Below are 26,417 nucleotides of genomic sequence, written 5' to 3' on the forward strand. Positions count from 1 at the left end.
TTCTATATTTTAAAGGCAATTGAAATTTAGTGTATTCAAAAAATAGCCAAAGTTTTCATACATTTCCTGCAGGTCAGGCATTTTATTAAATGGGTTACTATGACCCTATTTTGCAACCCTCACAATAATCCTCTGAATGAATTGCTATTCTTATCCCTCTTTTATAAAGTTGAAAATGATAACTGCCTTGCCAAACACCATTCAGTTAATAAAAGACTGGGTATACATTTATTCCCAGGGAGCCTGTCTCTATGACTTGACTCTTAGCCACTAACCTTCACTGCTTTTCATTACTCTAGGGTGATAATCACACAATTTTAGATACCACCATAATTTCCATATAGAGACATTATTTTCTAGTATGTATTACTTGTTTTAGAATGAAATATTTAGTCCAATTCTTGGCAATATGTTTTCTTTAGATTTTTATTCAGTGCTATTACCTGAATGCAAAACTGTACTTATAGAAATATCAAAGAAGATGGAAATTTTAATAGTATTTTATAACTTAAAAAATGTTATTTATTGAATATTTTACATGTATAGTTTTTTGGAGTGTTTTCCTTCCATGGCTTACATATTATTGTTTCAAGACATCAAAAAATAATTTTCTTTACATTTTACTGCACATATACAAAAAATATGTATTGTATAGGAGGCATGTGAATCCCTTATAAACTGAGATCACCAAATTGCAGTTCCTAGAGTTGTTTGTGTTGAGAGTAGCTCCACACACAACCAGAGTGCTTCTTCGTAGGGAGTGAGTGAACTCATTGTAAGTGTTTTCATAGGGCATAATTATAAAGTAATATTGGTGATTTTATGTTTGGATTATATAATCGTCTGTTAAATCAGTCTTAGTTTTTGAAGAGAGTATTTATTCCACACTGTCCAAATCTATATGAAGAAATTTCTTAATTTTAAATTTCTGTCTTAAAACAGAAATTAAACAGAAATTAAAGAAATTTCTGTCTTAAAACAGTATCTTCTTTCTCACTATTCTGTTAGAGAAAATGTTTTCTGAGAGAGCTAAAGGGTCTTTTTTGTGCCCAAGAGATGACATAAATGTGGAAGTCATATAAACATATAATTTAGAAGAAAATTTAGAGCCCACTAGCTCCAGCTCTCTCATCAAATTTAGAAATCCTCTTCAACATCTTCCAAGTTTATAGGCATCCAAATTATGTTAGAAACCTGTAGCATCTACGTACTTCAAACTATTTGAAGGCAATTCTGATTAATAGAATATTTTTTTCAATGAGACAATATCTGCATCCCTGTAATGTCTTCCTACCAACTGTCCCTATATACAAGGAATAAGTGCAATAAATATTATTTAAAACTAGACAGTGTTACTCATAAACAGAGGAAAGAGCTTATTTTGACTCATCTCCACAAAGGCTGGGGATAGTCTTCATCAGATAATTACATTCGAACAGGGCTTGAAATAGAAGGTAGAATTTTTCTTGCTGTATTAGCAGAAGGCCAGATTAACCTATGTTTTATGTGAAGAATACTCAGAGTTCCACCTAGAAAAAATACTTGTATTAGTTCCTGCTTATTTTATAGGTTATATTTCTATTTTGTGTGTTTAAGAATTCTCATCATTTGGTATTGATTGCAAAGCTTTCATATTATTTTTTATTCTTTTTTTTTTTTTTTTTTTTTTTGAGACGGAGTCTCGCTCTGTCGCCCAGGCTGGAGTGCAGTGGCGCGATCTCGGCTCACTGCAAGCTCCGCCTCCCAGGTTCACGCCATTCTCCTGCCTCAGCCTCCCGAGCAGCTGGGACTACAGGCGCCCACAACCGCGCCCGGCTTATTTTTTGTATTTTTAGTAGAGACGGGGTTTCACCGTGGTCTCGATCTCCTGACCTTGTGATCCACCCGCCTCGGCCTCCCAAAGTGCTGGGATTACAGGCGTGAGCCACCACGCCCGGCCTATTTTTTATTCTTATTTTTATTTTTTTGAGACAGGATCTCACTCTGTTACCCAGGCTGGAGTGCAGTGGTATAATCTTGGCTCACGACAGCCTTGATAGCCTGGGCTCAAGTGATCAATTCTCCCACCTCAGCTTTGAGACTAGTTGGAATTACAGGCACAAGCTACTATGCCTGGCTACTTTTTCTATTCTTTTGTAGAGATGAGGTTTTGCCATGTTGCTCAGATCGGTCTCAAACTCCTGGGTTCAAGTAATTCACCTGCCTCAACCTCCCAAAGTGCTGGGATTACACACATGAGCCATGGTGCCTGGCCTACAATATACATTTAAGCATATATACACACACACACACATATATATGTATGTATGTATATATAACCTCTCTCAGATTGGCATTACTTAGAAAAATAATTTTCTTTTGTTTAAATAAAAATAATTTTAAGTGATGGGTCAGTTGGTGAACAATTTCTTTTTTCAAATAGTTGAAGAATATGCAGTATATTTAGAATATCCAGATTTATTTCGTGTGTGTGTGTGTGTGTGTGTGCGTGTGCACACACAGGCACATGTATTTGTGATTTGGGTCACAGAAAAAATGTATTGCCATGATCAAAAATAGAAGCTGTAGGGTAAGATAACTGCAATATTAATAAGTCATAAATTAGCAAAAGTAAAACTGCATTGATCAACTTTATATAAAAATATTTCAGGAAAATATCAATAGAGATGAAAAGATTGCATGTTTCGCCTTTGTATAGTTCATTTATATAGCTGATGTCAAGTAGTTATACCTAACTAACATAGAATTAGAGCAAACAGAATGACTATCCTTTTTGTTACTAAGTTGTCCTAATTCAAAAATCACTTTAAGGAAGTACAAGACACAAGATATAAATATTTCCGTGTTTATTTCTAGGATTAATACAATTCAACAGTCTCAGTATACTTCCTTGGGTCTGAAAAGGCATATCAACATAATTGGAAACCGTTAAGAGAATTTAAAAAGAGCTTAATTGGTTTGAAATAATGGGTAATGTGTTCATCCTCAGTTTTCCCAAGTCGGCCAGTTTAGATCACAGTAGGATTTTTTGTCATGGTGACAGACTTTTTCCAAATGCACTTAGAAATTCTTAGGGTCTACAAAATGGGGGAGGCAGGGGATCTAATAAGGGTATTTCAAGGGTCAGCAGCTTAGAAAAGATTTGAGACTTTATAAAGTTGTATATGAGATGACTGGATTAAACCTACACTTTAATTAATAAACTCAAGAACTTTCACATGACCCTAAAACAACCCATGTGGTGGGTTTTAACCTCATTCATGAGGGAATTGGAACATTCGTTCAAGGTCCCCTCTCCTACTGTTAGAGCTTATACAAAAGATTTGTTTTTAAAGGCAGATGCTTTTGTTTGAGATAGAAATTAAAGCTCAAAATCTCAAGGTCAGTCAACTTGCTATTACTAAACTTATGTGCAGATAAATCATCTTCTGTAGATTTTGGGGTAATAATAAGCAGCAATAAAACATAGATTATTTGCATCAGGAAGACAAATCAGACCTAGTCAAACAAACTCAGTATGACTATGCCCTTTAGAACAAAGGCAGTTCAATTACCTGTCTTAAAAAATAATAATTCATCTGAGATTAACTAAAGTCTGGAGTAGATCATTAACTCTGCCATGGATTCTCATGTCAGTCAATCTGCTTTTTAATCATGTAATTGATGATATACTTTTTGAGGTGGACAACATTTAAAATAGTAATGACCCAGAAAATCATTTCCTATACTTGGTATCAACACCTCCCAAAAATAGCTATTTGGCACTTACTGTCAGGTTCATTAATGCGTGAAGCCAGTAAGTGCGATAGTGGTGGCAGTTGGCTTTTCTGTAATAAGTGTAAACGCACAGTTCTACCAAACAAATCTTTGCTTTCCTTAAAACTTCACAGCTGCCCCCTCTTTGACAGATAAACACTTAGATAGGAGGACAAATCAGAATGAAACTAGAATTTATGGAACTGTCAAATCTGAGGAAGTGTCTATACTGTGGTCGGTTGTAATAACACATATGCATTTTTAATGTCTTAGTTGGATGTATTGGACAGACTGGGAAGAAGATGAAATAGATGACAGCGTGGGAAGGATTGAGAAGGCCTGGATGGATGGATTCAATCGGCAGATTTTTGTGACTTCAAAGATGCTGTGGCCAAATGGGTTAACTCTGGACTTTCACACCAACACATTATACTGGTGTGATGCCTATTACGATCATATTGAAAAAGTGTTTTTGAATGGAACTCACAGGAAGGTAAAAGACAAATGCTGCTGTTTTTAACCCACAGGCTTCTTTTTTTCACAGAGCCTTGTTGTGTTGTGTTAAAAATACTTTCAAGTTTATTTTTACTCCTCTGAGGTGGCTGCCAATGGTCTCCATGGGGTGGCTGAAGGGGGCTGAGCATTAAGGAGTGCAGCTGGCACTTGCCTCTGGGAGATCAGGCCCAGCTCACAGTGGTGTGCCAGGATTTGTGGGATTTTTAAAAGCAGCTCTCAGGATATCAGAGCTGTTTTAAAATGCAGTTTTTCTGCATTATTGACGAGTTTTCTATAACCAAGCAACCCCACTCTATTAAAATGTGTTCAATATCTTCAGCTGAAGTTTAACATTATGTATGATGAGGAAGTAATTACATTGTATTTAGTTGAATAAGTAACTTGGTGACATTGAAACTTAAACACATAGTAGGAATGAGCCGAACTTCAAGTTTGTTGGTATGAATAGGTATCAGTTTCCTCTTGCTTTTTTTGCTAGAGTAACTGCAAAATGATTTTGAAATTCTTAGGTAAAATTGAAGATGATGCAATTGGCTGTGAGACAGAGGCATAGTTGACAAAACAGAACCTCTATATTTCATGTTTTGGTTACCTAATTACACATAACACTAATAACTGACTTTATGAGTTAAATAATAGTAAAAGGGAATGTTAGAAATGACCAAAACACTTCCTTTAAGTTGTATTTCTTTTCTTTTTGGAAAGAAAAACTGCATATTTGGCTAAGCCTACTCATTATGGATTCTGTTTTAGAAAGAAATACTAATCAATCAATGTTGATTGACTCTAACAATACTGTAAATACTTTCTTCAAATAAGTACAATTGGTTGGCATTTAACCTAATGTCACATACTTAACAGGTGCTAGAAAAATCTTTATGCTTTCTTAGAAGATGTTGGTATGTAAACAATAAACATAATACTTTCATGGCCAGCATATTTTAGCTTACGAAAAGGTGAAAAAAATTAAGAAACCATGTCAATTATTCAATATATGATAATTTGGTAAGAATAATTCAGTTAAAAGGAGCGAAATTTAAATTTATGACCCTAAATTATTTAGATAATTTTCTTAATTCTCTAATATTAAGTGAATACAAAATCTTTTTCATCTTGTATTCAATATATTTTTATTTGTGGTGAAAGGTGAAAAAGTATTATTATTATTTTTTTTTTTTTTTTTTTTTTTTTTTTTTTTTTTTTTTTTTTTTTTTTTTGAGATGGAGTCTCGCTCTGTCGCCCAGGCTGGAGTGCAGTGGCCGGATCTCAGCTCACAGCAAGCTCCGCCTCCCGGGTTCACGCCATTCTCCTGCCTCAGCCTCCCGAGTAGCTGGGACTACAGGCGCCCGCCACATCGCCCGGCTAGTTTTTTGTATTTTTTAGTAGAGACGGGGTTTCACCGTGTTAGCCAGGATAGTCTCGATCTCCTGACCTCGTGATCCGCCCATCTCGGCCTCCCAAAGTGCTGGGATTACAGGCTTGAGCCACCGCGCCCGGCGAAAAAGTATTATTATTGAGGTATAATTTATTCCCCTTCTACAATCCTTCATGCGAAACTGGACTTAAAGTTTTATCACATGATTCCTCCATTTAAGGAACAACAAAACAATATAACTAGAATGTAAGTGAATACATTAACATAATCAGAATTTAATTTGCCAGTGCGTTTTTATCTATTTACTAAGAATAAATGCGTCTGTGTTTAAAATTAAAATCTTTACCGCCTTTTCTGTCAGATCCAAGATTTCTTAAATTTGCATTGGCCCAATTAAAGTAAGAGGATTATTTTTACTCCCAATGCTGTTTGAACATCTTCTATCTGTTGGTTACTGGATGAGCAATGTTGTAATACACATGATTATTCAGATTGCTTTCTATCTCAGGATGTGATACTGAAATATCATAAGCAAAAGAAACAGAAATGAGAGTAGGGAAAAGTCATTTTAATATTTGCATTCTTAACCATATTTTTTGTGCCATAGATGAAATAATTTACATGGATAAAATATAGATGGTTTCCTTCAAATAGCATGCCCTAAAACAAACAAAAAATATGCTCACATTGTGAAATCCATTTTTCAAATCTATCAGAGAAAATGAGTTAAGATATTAGATTGTTATCTGTTATACTTATTGAGTATCACTTTCTCTAAATATCTGGTTATGTTTCTAAAGTCAAGTTCTGATTTTTCACAATGTGTTTATATTTTACAGATTGTGTACAGTGGGAGAGAGCTGAACCACCCTTTTGGACTGTCGCATCATGGAAATTATGTGTTCTGGACAGATTATATGAATGGTTCCATTTTTCAACTCGACTTGATAACGAGTGAGGTGACATTGCTGAGGCATGAAAGACCACCACTATTTGGGCTTCAGATTTATGATCCACGAAAGCAACAAGGTATTAAAAAACAAATAAAAATGCTTTTGAGATTCACATATAATAATACTTCGCAGTAGTTTTAAAAAGTTTATCTTGACAGCATTGCTACAGTTTTATGAAAAAAGATGTCAAATTTGCTCCAAAGTCAATCAAATCAGACTTTGTTATCATAGAAATTTACTTTTTGTTGTTCTAAATAGCCTGAGTGATTGTCCCTGGGAATTCTCTATAAGTGAGGTTTAAGGTTTTCTCCAAGTGTTTCCTTTTCTTCATGTGATTTTCATTGAAGAAAGCTGTGTTAGTTAAAGTAAAACGATTATCTTAATGTTTTCAAAGAGAAAGAATGGTTAAATGTGAGAACTTCCTTAGTTTGAAAAGAAAACTATTGAAAATTGAAGATGCATTATACAAGAAAAATGTTATTTTAAAAAGTATCTTAGTATGTTTATCTGATTAGTTTCTTTTTTTTTTTTTTTTTTTTTTTGAGACGGAGTCTTGCTCTGTCACCCAGGCTGGAGTGCAGTGACCGGATCTCAGCTCACTGCAAGCTCCGCCTCCCGGGTTTACGCCGTTCTCCTGCCTCAGCCTCCCGAGTAGCTGAGACTACAGGCGCCCGCCACCTCGCCCGGCTAGTTTTTTTGTATTTTTTAGTAGAGACGGGGTTTCACCGTGTTAGCCGGGATCGTCTCTCGATCTCCTGGCCTCGTGATCCGCCGGTCTCGGCCTCCCAAAGTGCTGGGATTACAGGCTTGAGCCACCGCGCCCGGCCCTGATTAGTTTCAATGCAATTTAAGGAACACATAATTATTTTAGATGACACAAAAGTAAAACCATCTATCACAATATTTGTGTCTTCTTAAAATCAGATAATATGTTTTATTTGTGTGAGTTATTAATACTTATTAGGACATCTGCACATAGCATTACTCAGAATTTAGGTACTGAACAAAGAAAACAGTTTAGTACATTATGTGGTAGGTTTTTTGTGAGTCTAAATAATCATTTTTCCTTTTTTTAATAGGGATATCCTTGTAAAAATTTAATGAACATGCAGTTCAATACATTTAAGATGAATAAATTATATTATGAATTTCCAAACACATATGCTATCAATAGGAAATTATCTAGCAACAGAGTGTTTTAAGATACTTCAGCTAGAACAGTGATCCTAGAGCAATAAAGCTTCAGTTTTTTCCCATTGTATTAACATTGCTTCAATGGAATACAAATGCAATTGTATAAAATAATGGAAATGTATAAATGAGAAATATCAATAGTGATAAAAGATAAAATTATCTTTTAAAAGAATAAAACTAAAATTATGTGGATGGCACAAGCCATAGCTATGGACAAGAAATGAGGAACAAAATAATTGCCTGGATAGATTAAAAAGTAATATTTTGCTATATTCATATAAACCCTGCACCCCCACCACACTACCATAGTTTGCCTACACTGAACAAGAGCCCAGGATATGAATAGAAACAATCCTTTTCATATTGTGAAAGATCTGCTTTTCAGGATTATACTTCTCTCTCACTTCACAGTCCAATCAATATACAATCACATTTTCCATTTCCCTTCTCTTTAGAATTGTTCCTCTTGAATGTCATTGCTGAATTTCCCTCACCAAAGTCCATAACATTTTTACCATCTTCAGATTCTTAAAGCTTCCAGTTGCTGTAGTGAGTTGTTTAACTAAATGCAACACATGTAGTGAAAAATGCCCTGGGCTTAGATCTGGGTCCTAACAACTTCTGCTTTCAAAACTTTGGACTCATGATGAAAGATTTAACAAAAATAAGAAATACCTTCTTCATAACATTTCCATGACGGTTAAATAGCTATTTGTTATTGAAAAGCAAAACTTCCATAGCACTGTGCCTGACAAACAAATTATGATACGTAACTTGCCTAATAATTTCTCTAATAAAAGGCATTTGTTTTTAAAGTTACATTTTAAATAAATATTCAATGGAATAGTGCAGCATAATAATATACAATGAAGTACATAACTCTGATAGATAATATTTTTGGTATTCTGAAAGGTGCCATTGATGTATAATAGTACAATGTTATTCCTTAGATGGAAAATGGTCTTTTAAAAGTGTTTTTCCCCATTTTAATTGACAGGACATTAAAATAAAAACTGAGCTCTAATTACTAAATTCTTTTTCAATTTTTATTGTAGAAACCATAATGTTTTGTCTTACTGAGTGAACGTACTGAGAATAATTGATTGATAATTTTTATTAACTTAGTTGAATTAATCAATTGATTTTAGTTTTCTACCACTTCTTCATATAGCTAAGGATTACCTAGTACTTAACTATATGTTTGATCAAGCAATACAATATGGAAAGGATTCCTGGTTAATACTGTTTTTTCTCTCTCAAGGGACATTGATATTAGATAATCTACCTGAGTTCTAAATTTTTAGTGTCTTTTACTACATTGATCAAAGTAGCTGAATTATAAAGCAAAATACATTCAGATGTCCAGATGTGGGCAGTTTGTCTTACTATAATTTTCTCCCAATGGTGTTACTCTTTACATCTTTTGAACATCAGATATTAATAAGTATTTGAAAATAGATGATCCATGTCCCATAAATATTGGTTTCATATTTCCCTGTTAGACTGTTTTTCTTTTTCCCCCTATGGATAAAATTTAGCAATTGAATAGAAAACCAAATCTGTAAGTAGTACATATCTCCTTTTCTTAATGGAATAAAAGAAACTAATCTTATATAACCTTAGAGTCTCTCTCTCTCTCTCTCTCTCTCTGAGAGAATACAAACTATATGACTTTATTTATATATAGTATATATAAACTATATATATTTATATATAGTTTTTGTACGTATGAATAGATAGTATTAATACACACATACACACACACACACACTCCACCTGACAAGAACATCATGAAAAATATTCGGGAATGCTAATAATGAGATATCTAAATATTTTAGACTCATTGTCAGAACATTAGTCAACTAATCAGATGCCCCCTTACTCCTCACATTAGAAGAGACTTGTCAACAGCCAGGCACAGTGGCTAACACCTGTAATCCCAGCCCTTTGGCAGGCTGAGGTGGGTGGATTACCTGAGGTCAGGAGTTTGAGGCCAGCCTGAACAGCATGGTGAAACCCCATCACTACTAAAAATACAAAAATTAGCCAGGGGCAGTGGTGGGAGCCTGTAATCCTAGCTACTCGGGAAGCTGTGGCAGGAGAATGGCTTGAATTTGGGAGGCTGAGGTTGCATTGAGCCGAAAATGTGCCACCGCACTGCAGCCTGGGTGACAGAGCAAAACTCTGTCTAGAACAAAAAAGACTTGTCAAGTTACTTGGAATATACCAGCGAATTTCAGGAAGGTAGATATAAATACATAACATACTAAACAGAAAGGTACCTCTAGGAAAGAATTCTTAAGTAATTCTTAGGGATTTAGTGTCAGGATGTTTTTCTCAGATACTACTGTCATTTCTTCTGGTAAAATTTATAAGCTTTCCTTTTTCATTAACATTAGATATCTGGAACAAGTTTTTAAAGCTTTCTTCTGCTATTCCTCATATAAAGAGCAGCAATTGTGTAAAATAATAGTCTTTCCTTTTCATTTTCTAGGTTCAAAAGCACACTTTGATTTTCTGTACATTGTGGGGAATGAGATAATCAAAACTAAGTAATATTTTAATAAGGGTTGATTAAATGTATCCTATTATTTTATGACAAATAGAATACATTTATTAACTAAGAAATAGCTGTAACTATTAAAACTGGGAAGTGGATTAAGCATTGTTATTTAATTGTCACAACATATATCTAAAATAGATACTATTGATTTATATTTTATGTATGAGAAACCCAAGGATCAGACAGACGTAGCCATTGGCCCTCAAGAAACACAGTGAGCCAGGGATTAAACTGAGATTCAGATTCAGATTCATTTGACCAGAAAGTATTTTTCTGTGTTTAATTTGTGTGGCCAATTTAATTTCCAAAATTATATATCTTCTATACTTTTAGATAGAAGAAAAGGAATGTGAATCTTCTTTGATCATTATAATTTTATCACTGATGAGTTTTGTATTCAAATGTATATTTTTAATATAAAACTTCCTTTGACTGCTTTTATAGAATCCAAGATTTAGAGATTTTAGGTTATACAGGACTAATATAAGAGACATAGCAGTTTTTATTTAATGTATGACATTTATTAATCACATTATTTTATAGGTTTAATAAAAACCTTTCGATTTGGTGATGGGACCATCATCACAAAATTTTTCTTTCTTTTTAAATCTCCCATTTTTGAGATATTCACACACAAAAAACCAAAAAAACAAAATTTAAGGAGTCTCTTAATATAGTTATACACACAGACTTACGTAAGTGGCTTCAGAGCAAGTCAAATATAAACACAGTCTTCAATGAGCATCTGATTTTGAAAGAAAGAAAAAGTAAGAAACATTTAATCCTTGCCTCAGATTGATTGACATCGTTCAAAATCAATTCTTCTGAAATTATACTAGATTAAATGCATAATTCATCTGGCCTTGGGATCTCACTCTCTTAGCCTTTATCTAACTTTTGGAATACATGAGATATCTACTGCCCCTTCTAAACTACAAGCTCGAATATCCCTACATTAGTTAGGAAAAAAAAGAGAGAATCTCCATAGTTTTATATATTTTATATTAACTTCAGAGATTTCTCACTTTGCCTATGATAAGACATTGAGAAGTCAAGAGTCCAGGACATATATAGAAAACAAGTTTTCTTTATTCAATTTTCAAGAAAATTCAGATTAAAGAAAGCCTGAAACAATGGAATTCCTTTGTGCTGGTTTTTATATTCTCTCATTTGCTCAAAAAAAGATACTTTATTAACAAAAGTTAAACTGCTAATGTCTAAAAACATTAAGATGTTAATATAGGCTTGTGAAATGTTTTCACATATTATTTGTGTGTCTTTACTGTCATTCTTTGGAAGTTCTATCTATCCACAAACTTATACCTGTGCCTGCACTCCAAATGATTGTTCTTGTCATTCAAACTACTAACTAAAAGTTACGTTCACCACTTATTTATTTAACTAATGTTTATCAAACACACTCTATGCCGTGCACTATTTGTAAGGTGGAGAATAATTTTGCTTCTGGAAGATACAAGATTGGGGGAAAAAAAGACAAAGTTTTTGATGAAGCCAAACATCCATCTTCAACTAGATATTGAAAACTATTCTTCATTTGCATTCCTTGCATCTTTGATTTTTAAAAACTATCTGCTTCCTAAAAGTAACAGACTTTTGTTGGTTTTGGTATATTATATTTAGTATGTCTTTTCTGATCTAATTTTATTTTAATATATATAAATAAGTTAGTGTTTGAGAACACAATTTTAGAGAAAATCTTATTTCTAATTATTTATAAATAAATATAATCATAATGATTATCTAGAAATAAATGATAATTTAGTAAGAATTATTTCCTATTTCTACATATTGGAAGAGTCATTTAGTTGCTCAGATACTCAGTTTTCCTACCTGTAAATGGGAAAAAACCTTCCTTGTAATTTTATTTTAAAAATTGAATAAAATATAATATATATGTAAAGTAACTAGCTCTGGGATTGATTCTAATTTTTCATTAACAATAGCTATTAATATGTTAATGATTTTAATTAATATATAGGTCCGTGTTTGAAAAGTAGTCATTAAAACATATTTTAAAGAGGATATTTTTACATAAAATATTTTTCTAGTTCTCGGAACTTCAAAAAATACTATCATATGAGCTCTGTCTGGAACATATTAATGAAATTCAAAAATATGTTGGGTCACTATTAAAATAAAAAAGATCTAAGCCCTTCAGAGGAGAGATACGGAATTATTCAAATTAATTTAGATTTTGGATTTCTCTTATGACAGAACAAATAACCAATTCCTCTCTCTTAATATGTAGTATTAACAGAAAATAAATATATTTCCAAGTTTGAATAATGCTAATTTATTTTTAAGTACTTTCATATTCATTTAGAATGGTATGAGGCAAACCACTGAATTAAAGAATATATTTAGCATATAATTTCAACATTTCAATATGTTGTCAGTAATTCCTTATTTCCTACTGCTTAAATTCTTTATATATTTCTCAAAATATATTGAATTAATTCTAATTTTCCAGAATCTGAATGCTCCTAAAATATTAAATATACTATTTCATCCTGTACAGAATGTGTACAACATAGAATAACTATTCATTCTATGAAGCATTTAATTTTTATTCCATGATCGTGGAATAAACATGACCTGATCTGGAAGCTGCTTAAAGCATTTATGCATTTCCTATTTAAAAAACTCTATATTAGGCTTATTTACCCTCTGAGTTCAGCAATTGATACTGTAGCATGAATTATTAGCTTTCTTGGCTTTCATATGTATTTTTAAATTTGTTATAAACACAGTGAATTAAATTTATTTTTCAAGATAATGAAATGAGAATATACTTTAGGTCATTTTTTCTGATCAGTGGGCACTCAATGATAACCTGTGGTAATGTATTGAATATTTATTGCATGAAGGAGCATTTTAGAGTTCTTTTCTCACGTCTTATTATCCTCCACATAGCACATCCAACCTCTGAGGCTCACAGTATTACCACCTAGTCTGTCACTTTAATCACAATGCTGGTATTTGCACTTTGATCATTTTATTCTCTTATTGTATGGCTCTAGGTAATTAAAAGCTCGCTATTTTTAATGTTTCAGTAAAATCTTCTGATATAATCCAAATGTTATTTATTGATACTTTGAACAAACTGCAACATAGAGTAATATGACCCTGCGATTATATTACCTATTGTATTGCTAGTGTTGCGTTCTCTTTAAAGTTTGACACATTTATAGGTAAGTATAGTCATATGTGGCATAGAGATGGTTCAGTCAATGATGGACTGCACGTATGGTGATGGTCCTATAAGGTAATGGTAATGTATTTTTACTGTACCTTGTGTATGTTCAGATACAGAAATGCTATTATCATTGTGTTATAATTGTTTACAGTATTCAGTACCATAACATGTTGTATACAGGTTTGTAGCCCAGAAGCAATATTTGATATACAGGTATACAATTTTTTAACACTGTGTTTGAAAAGTAGTCAATTAAACATGTTTTAAAGATGACATTTTTACATAAAATATTTTTCTAGCTAACTTTATTTTTATTTATTTTTTCATTTATTTTGAGACGGAATCTGGCTCTGTTGCCTAGGCTGGAGTGCAGTGGCACGATCTGGGCTCACTGCAAGCTCTGCCTCCCGGGTTCACGCCATTCTCCTGCCTCGGCCTCTGGAGTAGTTGGGACTACAGGTGCCCACCACCACGCCCAGCTAATTTTTTGTATTTTTAGTAGAGATGGGGTTTCACCGTGTTAGCCAGGATGGTCTCGATCTCCTGACCTCGTGATCCGCCTGCCTCGGCCTCCCAAAGTGCTGGGATTACAGGCGTGAGCCACCGCACCCGACCATCTAGCTAACATTTTTTTAGCACCATGTAGTCTAGGTGCGCAGCAGGCTCTACTGTCTAGGTTTGTGTAAGCATGCTCTATGATGTTGGCACAATGATGTGATTACACATTTCTTAATATGTATACCCATCGTTAAGTGATGCACAAGTGTAAATACACTTTCTTCCTTTCCTTTCCAACCTGTAAGATGAATTGGCAATCTAAATTGTATTTATTTGTACCAACACCTTTACAATTGTTCAAGGATACAACATTACAGCTAGATAGGAGGAATAAGTTCCAAGGTTCTATACCATTGTGGGATGATTATAGTTAATGATGATATATAGTTTCAAATACCTGGAAGGTGGATATTGAATGTTCCCAACACAAAGAAATAAGAAATGTTTGAGATTATGGATATGCCAATTACCCTGATCTGATTACTATACATTATGTTTACTGAAATATCACTATGACTATGAACAATTATTACTTGTTGATTTAAACATAATTACTCAATTTTATCTGAGAGTCTGCAAGGGTGCCTGACATAGGTTCGTGAATAGCACCTCTGTGAATTTCCTCTCGTGCCTGCTTCATTGATGTCTATCGTATACCTCATTCGTTCCTCTGCTCATTAGAGCCACCGGGAGAACACTTTCACCCTTGTGAACTGGACATTCACCTTATACCAGCAAGGCTGCTCATTTTTGAGTCTTCACAGATGTCCTGTGATTCCTGGAGTCCTCAATACACTGACTTTGTGGTGTATACTGCACAAGAGAAAAGAATACCCCACCCTTGCTCCCACACTCATTTGCTTTCTGTTTCCTGGGGCTCCAAAACCACATTCTGAGAGCCAGTGGTCTACTTTCCAAAGAACTCAGACCTGAATACAATAGGCCTAATCTGGAAAATGATCCAAGACAAACACCATTCTATTCTTTCTCTTTCCTCACCTAGTACCTAACTTCACTCAGACCTCTATCTCCTCCAATTAATGAGAAACTTATCCTTATCTACCAATGCATCACATATTTTCAAACATGAATGAATTTAGTTATGATTCGGCAGAAATCCTGACTATATTACTAAATATATAATATACATAGCACATATATGTGTATGTAATTACATCTATGTTCACCTCCTGGAAAGAAAGTGAATCAGAGTTCTCTGACACATTTGCTTTCCTCCTCTTGCAGGTGACAATATGTGCCGAGTAAATAATGGGGGCTGTAGTACGCTTTGCTTGGCTATCCCAGGAGGCCGGGTGTGTGCTTGTGCTGATAATCAACTTTTGGATGAAAATGGGACAACTTGCACATGTAAGTTCTTTGCATGTTACCCTTATTGTTTATTGGGGTCTTTCTGGAGACTAGAAGCAAAAGAGACTAAAGGAATTAAAATGAGACTTGGAACGAGAAATTCAGATCATTACTTAGATATAATTCTTTTTAGACTATAAATTATTAACTGATTAATTTCAAATATACAGAGGAATATTGACAATGATAATATTTTGTGGAGTTCACTGCTATGTGTGATTTAGTAAAAAATGTAAATAAGTATATGCCACAGAAGAGTAAGAGAACTTTAAGCAGCTGCAACTAAACATACATTGTCGCTGATTAGACAGATGGTATGTTGACACACGACATAGGTCTACAATGACTTTAAATGGCTTCCTGATTCAGTTATCTATATTAAGTGGTGAAGAGCAAGGAGGGAGGCAAAAAGACTTGTAAGGAATTTACAGACTATTCAAATAGTGAATTAACTGGATTGATTGATCTGTGTTAAAAGCAATTTTATTAACTTTTGCTGACATTTCTCAATTTACTGCATCTTATTATTCTGATATGACTTTTGCAATTTCTTCTTTCTACCCCATATGGTGTCCCTTAAGCACAGTAACACCAGCAATGCTATGTGTGTATTGAGAACTATGTAACATTTTGAGAATGATTTAATCTTGAGTTGTGTGTTAGAGTTCTCTAGAAAAACAGAACTAATAGGATGTATATAATACATAGAGAGATTTATTGTAAGGAATGATCTTGTTTAATTATAAAAACCGATGAGTCTTAAGATCTGCAGATGGCAAGCTGGAAATCCACAAGAGCCCATGGTGTGCATCTAGTCCAAATGTCAGCAGGCTTCAGACCCAGGAAGTGCTGATGGTTCAGTTTATGTCCAAAGGCAGGAAGAAACCGATGTCCCAGTTCAAACAATCAGGCAGGTGAAGTTTATTTTGCCTGTGGCAGGTTTGGCCTTTTTGTTCCACTCTGGCCAACGGATTAGAGCGAGTTCATCCACACGACTGAGGGAAGTCTACTTCACTCACTTTACTAATTCAAGTGTTAATCTCATCCAAAGCACACTAACAGACAGACCTAGGATAATGTGTGATGAAACATCTGGGCACCCCGTGTCCCAGTCAAGTTGGCATATAAAATTAACCATCACAAATTGCTGAATAAACATTTCATGTATTTATTTTATCATTTATAATGATTGTCTCTTGTGAGACAGGAAGAATAAGTGTAATAAAAAGAACTTCAGTTTATCGATAACATCTTATCTCTTCTGATGTAGAAAAGATATATTTTTAAAAGGATATTTAGGATTTAAGACATATAAGAAAATATCTTAAAAATAAAAGAATCCACTTATAATGCCAGTATTCAGAAATAAACCGCTAAGAAATCTTAATACAGTTTCTTATAGTGATATATCACTGGGATTTATTTTTACTATTAATGATAATAATTGTAGGTAAGATTGAGTGAATGTTTACACTAGTATGGATGTGGCATTTTGTAAAACAGTTTGTGATTTTTGTTAGTCTTTACAAAAACTATGTAAGGAAGATACTATTACTATCTGCATTAGTCCATTTTTATACTGCTGATAAAGACATACCCAAGACTGGGCAATTTACAAAAGAAACAGGTTTAATGGACTTACATAGTTCAGGAGACCTCACAATCATGATGGAAGGCAAGGAGGAGCAAGTCATATCTTACATGGATGGTGGCAGGCAAGAGAAGAGAGCTTGTGCAGGGAAATCCTGTTTTTAAAATCATCAGATCTCATGAGTCTTATTCACTATCATGAGAACAGCATGAGAAAGACCTGCCCCCATAATTCAATCACCTCCCACTGGATTCTTCCCACAACATGTGGGAATTGTGGGAGTTACAATTCAAAATGAAATTTGGATGGGGACACAGCAAAACCATATCACCATCTCATTTTATAAGGTACAATTTAGACTTATAAGCTAATTACTTTGCAAGTTTACATAATTAGCAAGTAGAACATTTGGAATTTAGATCCCAAATTCTGTCATTTTTACTTAATATGAGCATAAGCATCTGATCATGTAACCAAATATCTTTGTAAACATAATTTTAATGACTGCCTTTCAAACTATTTATTTTCTTTTTAGTTGACATTTGGTATTTATGATGCATTGTTATAGGTAATTGTCTGTTTCTGTTACCATTTATGGCTTTTTATGTATTTTACCATACAGTTTATGTCTTTTAGACGTAACAATTGGACACTGTTACATCTTCTTTGGGCATTTGGAATAATACCCTCAGTTTTAAATTATTTTATTATTATTTTGAGTTCCAACTACTGGACATGAGAACTTTGGTTTCTTTTCTACTACTTTTCTCATCTTCTTCACTTTCACTTATTATAAAATTAGCATATCTGACCAAGAATATGATTTTGAATTACCAAAAAATAAGTCCTTTTATATAAAAAATATTTTTGACATTTATATTTAGTTTGTTAATCAATTGTACAATATTTTTAGGCCTAGATCAGCGTTTCACTACTTGTATTGCTTAGTACTTAAAATTTTAGCACTCCATTCTTCATTTATTCATTTCACTGGTGTGTAGGATAGATGGAATATATCTTGAAATAACTTCTTCAAGAAGACTATGTAGAATACAGTGGACCATCTGTACTGAACACTTACACTTTCCTTCCTGTAATTATTTCCTAAACAATATAATTTGGAACCTATTTACATAGTATTTACCCTGCATTAGGTATTATAAGTAATCTAAAAATGATTTAAAGTGTATGAAGGGATATGTGTAGGTCATATGTAAACACTGCACTATTTTATATAAAGGATGTATCCATGGATTTTGATATTTACAAGAGATCCTGGAATCAATCCCCCCTGGATATTGAGGGATGACTGTATATATTGTTGAGTTGCAAATATGCCTCCTTTGCCTTTTTATGTAAACAGCATTTATTCTGAATATTAATTCTTGGCTGAGCAAAATCTCCCTTTAAAATTCTACAAGTTTGTACCTATTGTATTCTATAATTACATACTTCAGAATACAAATATGAATTTTACCTTTCTAGTAAGGTTTTTTTTCTTCTTTAATAATGAAACTTTGTAAATTGCCTGTAAGTTGATTTCTGTGGAAGATAGTTCTCAGAGGTAAACTTTCTCTGAGTCACCAGGTGATTGTTTCCGTTTCTTTATTCTGTGGTATTATTTTTTAATTCTTATTTTATTGTTTATCATCAGAAAAGAAAGAAACCTATCAAGATCCACAGTTTGCCAGCAGGGATTAAGCATGACTTTGAACAACTTAAAGTCTGCCAAGTTGGCTGCTAGGCTGAATCTTATCTTAGTTATTGGGAGAAAAGATATGGTTTATGTGTACATTTGCTAGTTTAATTTTTCAGTTTCTGCCAATGAGTCTTTTAAAATTGTTTTCCTGGCATAGAATGAAATTTTCTGCTAGCCCAATTGAATGACTCTGACATTTTGAAAAGATGAAATGTACATGCATGCACACACACACACACACACACGCACACACGGAGTAGCTTTCAGGGACTTCTACGAGGTCTCATCATGCCTTTGCTCCGCCCATAAACTTCCTCTTAAAGATGGGAGGTAGCACAAAAAGTGCTCTTATTTTGGTAGAAATAAGATCAAAGGATATATATATATATATGTGTGTATATATATATATATACACACACACACATATATACACACACACACAGACTATATATAGTGTGTGTGTATATATAGTTATATACAGACTATAAGGTCTGTATATATAACTGTATATAGACCTTACAGTCTGTGCTGCATGAGCAAAGGATCTCTCTGTCTACCTAAAGATGGACAGGCTTGTTCAATTTCCAGTGGCATAACTTAGAAGGACTCATGAATGAATTTTTAAATCTAGTTATATTGGCCTTGTAAAAAGTGAAAATTCCCTTATGATAATGTCAGTAAAATGATCAAGAGGCCAAACTCTCAGAGATCTGGTAAGTTTTTATTCTTGCTCTTTATCATTGTAATAAGTTACAGGGGGAGGGGACTTGCATTCATCAGGTACTAATATTTGCATAGTATTTTGAGGTTAAAATTTTCTACTTAGGTTTTTAATTTCAATTATGTGGATCATAATTAGTGGATCATTGGCCTTCAAATTATATTTCCTATTTAGTTTCATTCTTATGCTCCATTAAAAATGTATGGGTTGCTTTTAAGTGAACACATCTATATTGATATAGATATAGGAAAGATATCGATAGATTGATGAATAAATGAAAAAAAACAGCATTGTAGACTACAGGGAAAAGAAAAAATGAGAGGAAAAACACTATCAGTATAAAAGTGAGCTGGGAGAAGCAGAAGTAAAAACAAAAAGAATTGTCACTAAAAAAAATCTAGGAAGTAAAATCCTGCAAAGATTTTATCATGACTTAAATGAATTGTTATGATTTATATCAATTTCCTATTTCCATGTACATTCTGTGGCTGTAAAGAAAGTGAAAGATGAGTTACAAATCAGTTCTCTGTGAGTTTAAAGCTTGCTCCTTTGGCCCACAGTGCAAGTGGAATGTAGGAATCAAGGCTCATTGGGGTATACACTGACCCTTAATCTAGTCTCTAGTCCCTGAGGAGGGAAGCCTGTGGCACCTCCACCTGTACTTGTAATAGACAATCTAAAGCCCTCCTATGCCATATTTTGGGTATCACCAAGTCAATGGCAAATGCTTCTCCTCACATCCACTTAAGACCCTAAGACTGAAAAATTGTCTTAATTGCTCACTTTTATACTTCACTGACTATTGCACCTCATAGTTGCATCTGGTCTTTTGATCAAGCTTGTCCTTTATGTTTATTTTAACAAAGTTCACCTGTGTTTAAATATCACGGTGGGAGAGGACACACAGAGATATCTGCTTGGGTACTGTACTATATTAGAAATGGCCCTGTCTGGCTAAGTGTGGTGGCTCACACCTGTGATCCCAACACTCTGAGAGTGGGAAGTATGCTTGAATCCAGGCATTCAAGACCAGCTTGGGGAACGTAGTAAGACCTTGTCTCTTGAAAAAAGAGAAAAAATTAGCCAGGCATGGTGGTGCATGCTTGTAGACCCAACTACTCAGGAGGATGAGGCAGGGGCTCTCTTGAGCCTAGGAAGTTGAGGCTGCAGTGAGATGTGATTGTATGTGCCACTGCTCTCCAGCCTAGGTGACAGAACAAGACCCATCTTGAAAATAAATAAGTAACTAAGTAAATGTTCCTGTCACCTTCTCTAGATCCACAAATGAGTTTCCAGTATTGCTTTTCCTCAGCAGTGATTATCAGTCCCTCCTTTTTTGTATCTCTGACCTTTCATCCTTATTCTGTCTTATGTAATTGCTTCCTTGCCAAAACTGCCAAACCAAAAACAACAAAACATGTTCAGTAGTTTCTTGGAAGTCACAGATACAAATATCTTAAAAGAACTCTAGCTGAGCACATGCTTCAGTAGCACTTGAAATGATTCAGATTGATGCTTAACTATAGAAAAAAACAACAAACAGAGGTGAGTATTTATGTCTAAGTAACCCAGGCTACCACTGCATATCTTGGTGTAAATAGAAATTAAATGACTTTGGCTTGTAAGAAAATACTATATACAACGTTGTTTACAAAGCTGATGTTAGAAAATCTGTTATCAGAGTACACATGTGATTTTATGCCTGGTGAAAGTTAGAGAAATTTTTTTCTGAGGCTGTTGGTCTCATTTTCTAATATCTATAATTCATAGATGAGGTAACCCCAATGCAATAAAAGGGAAAAGAGAGAAGAGAATTTTGTCTATACTCATTGCACTAAACAATGTTACATCAACAAAAAAATAAGTTCTTATTTGAGATTCTGTAGTTGCATTTGGCTGTTAAAAATTCTGCTATATCTTCTCATATAGCCTGCAACTTGCCTAGGTTCCCTTCAGATGTATTAGGAAATATTAAGGGGAATAATATAATAACTCATTTCATGCAAAGAAAGAACATAAAGTATGTTTATAGAAATTATTTCAGTTCCTTTTTATTTAATTGTAAAGGTTTTTCAAAGATATGTTAGCCTTAGTTTGCATATGAAAAAATTAAACTGCAGACAACTGCAAGTGGAATTCATGGTTGCTGAGTACAGTAGTTCATAGTAAATATCAGTATGCCACTAACCTCTCATTAGTGTTGATTCTTCTGGATGTCTGATTTAGTTCAGGCTAGGTTATAGTCATGTGAACTAGAATTATCTGGATTAACTGTGTAATCTGAGTCAAACAAGCAAAACAAAGCTGCAGCCATTGTGACATGATCTTCCTGGTTTCAGTCATCCTTGTTAAACTGACGTCAAATGAACAAAAACCCACTGGCAAATGTTTAAGCTAGGCTAAACACCAATGACTCTTTCTCAATGAACTTGTAACACAAGGCTATGCCGGAAAAGACATGTACCCAACAGAAAAATATTGACATGCTACATGATTGATTAAGGATGAATTCTAATGCCATGCTTGGAAGGAATCCGAAAGGAGAGTAGGATGGACTCTTTGTCTTTTTGAATCTTGTCTGTCACGGTCAAATCCTCTCACAACTAGAAATGATGTCGAGTGTAGCATAGTAACTTGGAACTTACTACCTCTGAGAAAGTGTGTAAAGCTAGGTGATCAATTACCAAGCAAACTTTGTATTTCTCTTGACATGTTTGTGAGAAAAAAATCACAACACAGAATATTAATAAACAAGGACATGAACAATCCCAAAAAGTAAGTTAGATTCCAAAGACGGTGAGTCACTATTAGCAACAACAACATCAAAAATCTCCAGCAAGATTATTTTGTCTAAAGTAAAGAAACAGTAATTCTTTTAATTCTTCTTTAGTGGCCTAAAAATAAGACAGAATTTTTCAATGTGCCTTTCTCCCAGGAGAGCAACTTGAACATTGCAGAAACATTGGTTATCCAAGGGACAACATTGCACAATTATGTGTCAATGGTACTCTGTGACCTTTATCCCTTTCTGGAGCTCCAGATATATTCCTCTGTCAAGAAACAGAGCTTCACTATGGTGAACCATTTATCTGCTTGGCTGTGACAAGTCTTATGTTCTAGGATATATGCAGTCTAATCTGTAGTAAAAAGTTTAAGGCAGTAAAAAGTTTAGAAGCCCATCCAGATGAATATTTATGGCCCTCTGTGCATGGGAACCACAGAAGATTATGTACCACTTAGGTTGGCTGCTCAGAAGACCACTCTATCTAATGAAAGGTCATACTGCTATGATCTAAAGGAGAAAAATCTAAACCTATAACAGCATTTTTCACACAGTCTTCGGGTATAGGCAAGCTTATATAAAGAGATCCAGCAAACCACAACTTCAAGTTTTCTTTTTGGTTCTTTTCTCTCTCCCTGCTCAAATAAAGAGGCAATAAGAGATTCTGGACTCTTAAAATGAAGAAATAAACAAAAATATTTTGCAATATTAGATAAGTAGAAACAATAGACATTTTATTTTATTTTTTGTCCCAGGACAAATATTATTATGACTGAGTTATAATTCTGATGCAGTTGACAGCAATGCATCAATTGAGGGAAAAATTAATTTAGAATAGATCACCACACTGTGTTTGAAAAGAGAAAAAGCAAAGTCAGAAGCATCAGCTCTTGTTCATGCACACCACAGGTTATTAAACTAAGGTCAGGAATATGCCTTGAGTCCAGAAGCTGAGCTGAGTTCCCAATCTCAGATAATCCAAACTAAAATAAATAAATAAATAAATAAATAAAAGTTTTTAAACAGTATTTCCTACTTCCCATCATTATGACCTGGACGTTAACTCCAACCGGTTTTTACCAAAGACAAATAATTCTGGAATGCATATTTTCTTTTGTAGTGCCTTGGAGACTCATGCATAAGCCTTCTGATTTCATTATTCTCACAGCAGGTACCACAAGATGTGTAAGAACTAATAGTTCCATGACAAGTATACCATGATTCATGTTATTTTACTTTTGATCCTGGTTAAATTATAGGATTATTTATTACTTTGTCAATTTCTTATTGGTGAGATCATACTGTAGAATTTTTGCTAGAAATGGTTCTGGCAGTAGAATTACAGGTTTTGTATCAGTTTTCAAATACACAGTTGAAAGCACAACTCTGAAGTAAAGTGTTCAATTCCAGCACTTGTTAATATACTAAAAGTAATTTTTGGCTGTGTTCAAACACCCAAGTGCTATATAGATTCAGTCACATTATGCATTGGAACAAAATAATGTATATGGATTTTTATATATTCACCCTTTTGAGTGTAGGTGGAACTTTGTCTCTCTTCTTTCTGTCTACATATCCCTCTGTCTTTGTGTTTTATCTTTTTGTCTTTCTGTTTTATCTTTTTGTCTTTTGCAACTTTATCCATGTCCTTGGGTGATAAAAGAAGAGAATTAACTGCTTAGCCAGTTGAAGGGCTGTGGTTTTCCTGAAGGATTTATACAGCCCCCACGAGTAGAATCTCTCACTACAATAATGCGATCTCTGTTAATTCCAGTAATCAGCCAACAAACAATTTTGAGCATAAACTCTACACCTTGTTCTGTTCTAGGTATTGTTCCTTTCTGTATGTGAAATTATTCTTTCTACATTCAAGAAGCTCCTCAAGTGGAGACATCATAATTTGTTAAAATTAATTATAAAACATATGTTTTGTAGAGACTTTTTCAAGGTAGACAAAGAATACCAATCTTATGTAAGTTGGTAGATTTCCTTGCTGTCGGCTGGGGTTCAATGATAAATGACATTGCCATCTAGTGTCACCTTGTTTAATGCCAGGGAAAAGACCATGCATTTTGAACTTCTAAGCTGCTATGTTATCTAGATTACTACATAGCACATTAAATATTTTCTTTATAATCGATGTTGGTAGCTAGACTGTTATCATGAACCTAAACAAATCCGATAGTCTGCATTGATAATGTGGTTTCTTTGTGATATAACTACGGATTACATCTGGAAGGCTTGGGCGGGGCTAGAATTATTATAATTAATGATGCTTTATGCCTTGGGATAATTTGGAAATCAGAACTAAGAATTTAAAAAGAAATGTATATTATGTCAAGAATAATAAAGAATCTGAGATTTTACCCTGATTGCAAGCTAGCATGTTAGCCTGAGATTCATGGATTCTGGTAGAAGACACACGATTCCTGGATTAGACACAAAGGATTTTATCCCTCATGCCACAGCAGGTCACGTAACATTGTTTACATTGATTCTCCTTGACACACCCCCCTCTATCCTTTCACAGTCCATGAAACACAAATCATTTATTTTAACCATTGATTGCCACATATTCTCTTCTCTTTCTAGACTATTTAATTCACTTAGATACAGAAGAAGAGTAAGACTCAGTTTGTGAATAAATCCCACTTAACCAAATTCCTAACATTTGTTTAGAGAACCTGGAACATATGAAGAAAAACACTTCATAGATTCCCAAACATAAAGAGATACTTTTGGTTAACATAATACTTCTAGAACCCTTAAGTAGCCTGAGTTTTTCTCTTACTTGCAGACCAGCAAGGTGATTATAGCCATCAAAGCTGTGTGCTATTGCATTGTCTTTTTATTTTAATTCTTAGTGTACTTATTTATAAAGTGGAGGTAGTAAAATTCTTTGCCATATATGCCTTATAGGTTATCATAATCAATTAAGACTATGAATAAAAGCTCTTTGAAAAGTGAAACTGCACACTCAGCATAAATATAAAGTGGTATTGTATTATTGTTGTTAATGTTGTTACTTTGGTCAACGTTGTTGTTGTTTAAAATAAATCTTCCAAGTTCTTAGTTGTTAAAAGTCAAATAAAATACATCTTACAAAGATACATCTCTCCTTAAACTGTTTTATTTGGGAAGTAATAATTGCAGTTTGGGGCACACCCACAGACTAGATGATCTTCTATATGGCCGAAAAACAAAGAGAAGTTTGGAAGTTTTCTAGAAAGCAGAAATGGTACACATTGTTTTGCAAGAAAGCTTATTGGCACTATTAAAGTTTTGGGGAGCTCACAAACTCCAGTGAGTGACAGAAGTGAGTAAAACTAGCTTTAGAGCTGCAGCAGGTTGTTTCAGTAGCTATTCAATAAAACTGGTTTCAGGTTAAAACAAGCAGTTCCAGCATCCGGGCTTGCAGAGAATTACATTCTTCCAGCATGATATGTGCCCTGAGTGATTTTTCCCCTTCACTTCTCCGTAGTGTTTTAGTTTTATATGGCACAAATATCCCAACTTACATGATCAATATTCATCTAGTAGAATACTTGTTGTCAGAAAAATTTAAAATTTTCTTTTTCTCAAAGATGGCTGTCACCATAATATTTTATATTTTCCATTAAGTTAAATGAGACAATATTTTGTTATTATAGCAAAATTTATTTGTGTGTCTGTTCAATTATAGTAAGCTTTATAAGTATCACATATTTTTGAATTTAAAGCATGTAAAATTTTAGAACATTATTTTTATTGTATATATTTAAGGTGTACAACATAATGTTTTAATATACATAGTGAAATGCTTACTATAGCTTAATTAATATGCCCGTCATCTCTCATAGTCACTCTTTAGTATGTGTATGTGGTAAGAACACCTACAGTCTACTCTCAGCAAATTTCCAGTGCATATTTTAACGCAATATTATAACTATAGTCTTTGTATTGTACCTTGGTTTTGTAGCCTTATTCATCCTACCAATCTGCCACTTTGCACTCTTTAACCTACATCTCTTCATTTCCTCTCCACTACCACTTTATTCTCTGTGTATTCAACTGAGAAATTGTGAAATGCACACACACACACACACACCCCCTTACCTACCATCATATATATATATATATATATA

General features: G+C 33.9%; 1 protein-coding gene across 3 annotated transcripts in view; it reads left to right on the top strand.

The window, feature by feature from the left end:
- Window positions 1-26,417, top strand: part of LRP1B (LDL receptor related protein 1B) — a 1,933,102-nt gene that overhangs the window by 1,138,038 nt on the left and 768,647 nt on the right. For all 3 annotated transcript variants that reach the window (XM_050752792.1, XM_050752793.1, XM_050752794.1), the window contains exons 13-15: window positions 4,030-4,249; window positions 6,487-6,676; window positions 15,378-15,500. In XM_050752792.1, the coding sequence (XP_050608749.1) occupies window positions 4,030-4,249; window positions 6,487-6,676; window positions 15,378-15,500 (533 nt within the window). The remainder of the gene's footprint in view (window positions 1-4,029; window positions 4,250-6,486; window positions 6,677-15,377; window positions 15,501-26,417) is intronic.

Source organism: Macaca thibetana, chromosome 12, assembly GCF_024542745.1.
Source record: "Macaca thibetana thibetana isolate TM-01 chromosome 12, ASM2454274v1, whole genome shotgun sequence".
Classification (NCBI taxonomy): domain Eukaryota; kingdom Metazoa; phylum Chordata; class Mammalia; order Primates; family Cercopithecidae; genus Macaca; species Macaca thibetana.